Source organism: Phyllostomus discolor, chromosome 8, assembly GCF_004126475.2.
Source record: "Phyllostomus discolor isolate MPI-MPIP mPhyDis1 chromosome 8, mPhyDis1.pri.v3, whole genome shotgun sequence".
Classification (NCBI taxonomy): domain Eukaryota; kingdom Metazoa; phylum Chordata; class Mammalia; order Chiroptera; family Phyllostomidae; genus Phyllostomus; species Phyllostomus discolor.
Genome location: NC_040910.2, coordinates 61232020 through 61238025, shown reverse-complemented (window position 1 = coordinate 61238025; position 6006 = coordinate 61232020). Strand labels below are relative to the sequence as shown.

The following is a 6006-nucleotide window of genomic DNA, read 5'->3' as shown; positions in this document are numbered from 1 at the left end:
ACTATGTTAATTTTAGAGAGAGAGGAAAGGGAGAGAGAAAGAGATTGATGTGAGAGAGAGACATTGATCAGATGCCTCTAGTACACACCCAAACTGGGGATCAAATCCCAGCCCAGGCATGTGCTCTGACCGGGGATGGAACCCATGACCTTTCAGTATATGGGACAATGCTCCAACTAACCAAGCCACCCAGCCAGGGCTAATCAGATAATCATTTGAAAATAAGTCCTCTTGGCTAAGCCAGTTGTTTTTACTTGTTTCTACTGTTTTAGAAAAAAAATTATTCTTGAAATAGAAAATATACATTATTTCTGGGTTCAAAGCCCTGGCAGGTGTGGGCAAGGCGACCTGACAGGTGCGTGTGTCCCACCTAGGGAGCCCAGGTGTCCTCCAGACTTGGGCAGGCACAGTGGTGTGGTGCCAGAGCCCATGGAGAAGGAAACTGGAGAGTCTGGTTTCAGGTGGCAAAGGCTTTCTGAGCTGTCTGTCCTTGCACGCTGAGTGACAAAATGGCATCGCTCCCATTCATGGGGCACTGGCCACAGGCCAGGTGCTTCCCACACTTGTCTTGCATGTTCCCTGGCCCCTTGACTGTGCTCAGAGAAGGTGCTGTCACCCTCACTGCACAGAGACTCAGGCTGCAGGGGGATATGGGGTACCCAGCCTGTGTGCTGACCTTCTGGAGAGCCCTTGGATCCTGGCGGCCACGCTTAGACACACAGGGAGCCGCAGCCTCCCCGAGGAGAGAAGGGCCCAGCAGCCTGCCCCGGGCGTGGCAGAGGGGGCTGCACCCTGCTGGCCAGAGGCCACCCCTGAGTGTCTGGCCAGCTGGCAGCCCCAGGGAGTTGCTGCAGCAGACTGGCAGAGTGCTTGCCTTGGCCTCTTCTGCTCATGTGTGACTGAGATTCTGATGACATCTTTAGAGGATGGAGAAGAACATGACTCCTTTATTTTTCTCTACCTTTGGAAGTATTCCCAGGGGTGGTGGAGAAACGACTTCATGAGGGTGTGGGTTGAGAAATCCTCAGTAACTCCCTGCTGAGGTGGTCAGTGAAGTGGGCACTCTCCTGGTCAGGGCCAAGTGCTGTTTTCAACAGTAGCCCTCTGTGCTGACACACCCCTAATCTATGATATCGCTGCATTCAAGGTTGTCCAGCTCGTTCTGCATGTGGTCGATGTACTGGTTGATCTCCTTCACTCGCCTGCGGTTCCGCATGATTTCATCCTTGTGAATCTGAGGGGTGAACCAAAGCCCAGTATCACTGAGTCAGATAATTGGTTAGTATCTTTCACTGAGTTCAGTTTAGGGAAAGGAAAGTAGTTCTCATGTTTTGTCCTATCTATCTATAGATTTGAGGTAAGAAAAATCATGAAGCAATGGGTTTTCAAGTCTGAATGGGTAACGTGAAGTCTTCCGTGTAGAATTCTACAATCCTTAATTTTACTTCTTCATTTCTTATTGCAAAAGTATGTACTCTCTAAGGAAGATTTCCTGTTTCCTCCTGGCTGGTAGCTCGAGGAGCTGTTGAAGCCTGCTAGATTAGGGACATTTACTCACCTTGTCCACTAAATGTGTACACCAGGAGTTGACCCTGGTCACCAGCTCATCTTCTCGATTGTCAATCTTCAGGAGGTGGATGTCATGTGATGACCCAACAGCATTGACAACTGTGTCTTTGTCCACAAAAAGCTGGGGAGCAAAAGGTCACATGAGCAAGTGTGTCCTATGACCCGCTGAGCACATGTCAGCGTGCAGAAGAGGTAGGCACACCTGAGAGTCCCCTCACTGGTGGAGGCACTACTGAGCAGGAAGCTGCTGGGAGCCCAGGGGAGAGCCGGCCTTTGTCGGTGTGCACTTTCCTCACAGCATAGCTTCCGTTGACAGCCCTCCCCACCCCAAATAGTGGCGAGTGTCCTGGGGAAAGGGTCCACCAGGACATGGACTGCAGTGCTAGTTAGGAGCATGTTTTCTGCAGGGAGAAGGCAGACGGCCCCCCAGGGGTGATGTGCTTGGGACACTGGCTCTCATAGTGGCTCTCTCTCATTTACCCTCAAGCACAACCTGCCTAGATGCTGGCAGACCGGGTGGGGAGCATGAGACTGGCTGAGGGTCTCGAGGCTGCTCTGAGGGCAAGAGGGCCCTGCCAAGAGGGGTGCTCCTTCCCCTGGCTGGTGGGGCTCAGTGGGTTTGGCATTGTCCTGCAAACTGAAAGGTGGGTTTGATCAATGGCGAGGCACATACCTAGGTTGCAGGCTTGGCCCCCAGTTGGGGTGTGTATAAGAGGCAACCATTGATGTTTTGCTCCCTCCCTTCCTTTTTAAAATCAATAAGCATGTCCTTGGGTGGGGATAAAAAATAAGTAACTAAATATAAAACAGACGGGTGCTCCCCCCGATATTGCTTCTCCACTGCTGCTCACATCAACCAAATCAAATCTCGTATTTCACTTGGGGTCTCCTGCCTCCTTGCATTCCTGACCTTCTTTTCTGCCTTGTAAAAAGGTGTTGGAAACGACCTCCCTCTGCTAGGCCTGGCTGGTTCCAGGTGCTCACACTGGCTATTGTGTGCCTGGCACAAATGGAAATCAAGCGGAGCCATCGTTTCCCTCAAGCAGTGGAAGGCTGGCAGGCCCTAAGCCAGCAGCCCTGCAGTCAGGGAGGGGGGGCCTGGGGGCCTGGGGCCGGAGGCACTGCGCTGAGGGGAGGACTGCGAGTGGGCGCAGGCTTGCTTAGTCCTTCCACACAGCAGTCTCCAAAATACACCCTGGGGAATCCTGAGAGGTTAATATTTCTGTTAAAAAGTCTTCTTTGGTCAAATACACTTAGGGGTGTGTATTGCCTGGGTCCCTCCTGGATGTCACCTGCACAGAGCGTCTCTGCAGAGTCCAGCAGAAAATAAAAATAAGCTCTTTGAACTCATATTTGGCCACAGACTTCTCTTCAGAGTAGTTATCTGTCACTCTCGTACAGGATGCTGCTTTTTGCACAGAGCCCTGTGTGGAAAAGCTGAGCCAGCTGATGTGGGGAGGGGGGTATTGGGGTGGGGGGGCCAGGAGCACCGTCACATGGGAGAAATGGCAAGAAGTCAGGAAGATCTTCCTCCAAGGCCAGGCTCTGGGAAGGGTTGTGTGGACCAGGGACATCTGTGTGGACCAAGGACATACACAACCTGCCAGCCCATGAGTTGTTCGGGTCACGTTCTGGAGTGGCTGTGCCAGCTACTGCAAGTAGAGACGCAACCACAACACTAACCCGGCATGGGGAGGTCCTCATTCTTTGTTTTTAAAAGTGGGTCACAGCTGATCTCCTAAACCAAGAGAAATCATCCCCCCAAGTCCAAATATGCCGAAGACAGCTTTGGAAGCTGTGGGAAGTGAAGTCTGCTTAGAATGGACACGGTAAGAATTGGTTATAAAAAACTGGCATTTGTAAAATACAATTGAAATGAACTTGGTTTAAAGAAATGACTTTAAAATGCAATTTTGAGTTGTTTCTGGACTCCAGGTGGCCTGGAATGGTGGCTACATTAGTGTGCCTTTAAAATAGCTCTTATGGGTAGACTATTGAAGGTTTTCCTCCCATTTCTGCAGGTCTAAAGTCCTGAGGTAGAGGCAGGAGTATGTACAATTCTTGAGGAGTGGCAGCCACTCCTGGCTCCTGAGCCACCTCACCCTGCTTTATGGGCCTTGGGGCCGTAAAAACACGTTTCTTTTAAAGCAACTTCTTGGTGATGGTAGGGCAGCTTTTGAGGAGGGCATAGCTGGTGCCCCTCCCCAGGCCCTCCAAGATGCTGGTGGCTTGAGGATTTGTTGCCCCGTGCCCCTATGGGATCAGATCATTCCATCACACCTATCCTGGGCACCTCCTGACATTATAGCCCTTCCACCACAGAGAAAGGCACAGGGATCCCACCCTTCCCAGTCCCTGCTTGGCCAGAGGGGCAATGCCCTGTGCTGCCATCCCCCCTTCCAAGGTGGAGCCTTCACGTCTCAGCCAGAGTCTTGTCCTGGGGCTGCTGACCTGTGCCACACCCACTGTCAATTAGCAGACTCCCTGGGGCCTCACAAGCCCCTCTGCCTGCCTTGCAGCCGGATACCCACAGGGATGCTCCCAGCAGTAGGGCCCATCTGGCCTCCTGGTGCCCCCTGGATGCAGCAGCCACTCCCTGCAGCACCAGGCTGGCTCTGGACCTGGGGCCCTGCGGAGGGCAGCAGACTGCTCACTGCCCACTTACCTTGCGCAGGGAGCCATACAGCCTGTGCCACCAGGGCCTCCCTTCCTGCCAGTGCTGGGTTCTCTCCCTGAGCACGTGGGCTGTGCTTTTCCTTCCACAGTGCCACAGGGATTTGAAACACAGCTTTGGCCCTAAGCATGGCACAAGCTGGTCACAATCATGCCGTTGAAGGAGAGTTTTAAAGAGGCCCTCATCAGTGTGATTCTTGACCATGACATACTCATTGGTAATTACCTACCAGAAAGCAGACTTTTTTCAGCCAAAGGCCCTGTTGCCTCATTTGAACATTGCCATTTTGGTACAGGCTCAGTGGGCACTTGAGTTAAAGGCTTTGAGTCAAACTGCCTGTGCTCAAATCACAATTCCACCGCTTACATGCTCTGTGTCATAGGTAGGTTATTCTCATCTCTGTCCCTCAGTTTCCTCATATGTAAGAGGGAGTCATAATGGTTCTGATATTACTGTGTTGGTGTGGAGATGAAAAGAACAGAACAGATATGTGTCCAGTGCCTCTCAGCTAGCTGGACCGTGGAAGGCCCTTGGGCACTGTCAGTTATTTGTGTTACTATTACATTTGACAGGGTATGCTTTTCTCCCTGAGAACAGTGCACCACACTTTGTCCCTTAACTCTAAGGAGACATAAACAACAGTGTAGGGTCCTGGCAATGTCTCTAACTGCAACTGCACACAGTCCCGAAAGGCCAGAGGCTCACACTGGCCTGCAGAGGGAAAGGCATCCAGTGGGTACTGCTGGCTGCCCACTAACGGTCCTTAAAAGGGTGGCACTGGACACCAACACTGTGAGGGTTCCCAGGAGCCCCTTGGCTGAGAGGCAGAGCCCCGTCATCAGAGTGCCAGGCCATAGGCAAGCTGGCACACGCAGGCAGTCTGCAGTGGGGGCCCAGGGCCAGCCCTGCATCCATGGCCGAGGCTCCGCCTCTCTCAGACTAGCCTAAGTCCAGACTCTGGTCCTCACAGGAGGTGTCATCTTGGGCAGTTCCCCTAACTGCACTGAGACCCAGTCGTTCCCAGTTCCCCCAGCTGCAGACAGGGGCACTGACAGTCCCGAGGCCACGCAAGCCCCCAGGGGCAGTGCTCTGCACTGCAGTGCACTGGGGTTGGTCCCTGCCCAGTCAGCAGGCGCTTGTTGTTTCTGGAACCCTGGAAGTAGATGTGAGGTGGCGACAGGCAAAGAGGGCAGGAAAGAGGGCAGCCACAGGAAGCACCAGCCCACCTGCTTGTCTGCCATTGACCTTGGGGCCAACTCTTTTGTGTGTCCCAGTCATCAGGGAGGAAGCAGGTTTTAGTCTTGTGCCTGCTGGGTGCCACAGAACTAGCATCTGTGCCACGAGGAAATTCTGCCCACCTCTTGGTGGTCCATCTGGGGGGCTCCTGAGGGGCCCTCACGTGCAGTCTCCCTGAAGGACAGGGGAAGGTGGCTTCTCCCTATGTCTGGACCACAGCATTTCGTGGATGTTTAGGGAAGGAAGGCTGGTGACCCAGTGAGTGGCCCTGCCTCCATGTTTCTGTGCTGGGTGTCTGTCTCGGCCCAGACGAGGCTGTAGGAGTAGGGGCTGCTGGTCTTGGTATCTGTCAGACTTAGCTCACACTGGGTACTGGGATCCTGGCACCTCAGCTGGGCCATGTGCCACTGCCCACCCTAGGAGGAACATGGTGGGGAGGAGGCCATCCCTGCCTTTCCTCCATGCAGTGTGCATAGTCACAGAAACAAGGCAACGTAAACCAGAGAGCTTAAACCTGGGATAAGGGC

At 53.2% G+C, this 6006-nt stretch overlaps 1 protein-coding gene across 8 annotated transcripts in view; it reads right to left on the bottom strand.

The window, feature by feature from the left end:
- Window positions 1-6: 6 nt before the first annotated feature.
- DRC3 (dynein regulatory complex subunit 3) overlaps window positions 7-6006 on the bottom strand; it is a 49423-nt gene continuing 43423 nt past the window's right edge. For all 8 annotated transcript variants that reach the window (XM_036032877.1, XM_036032876.1, XM_036032878.1 and 5 more), the window contains 2 exons: window positions 1559-1690; window positions 7-1234 (listed from right to left, as the gene is read on the bottom strand). In XM_036032877.1, the coding sequence (XP_035888770.1) occupies window positions 1121-1234; window positions 1559-1690 (246 nt within the window). In that variant the 3' untranslated portion in view covers window positions 7-1120. The remainder of the gene's footprint in view (window positions 1235-1558; window positions 1691-6006) is intronic.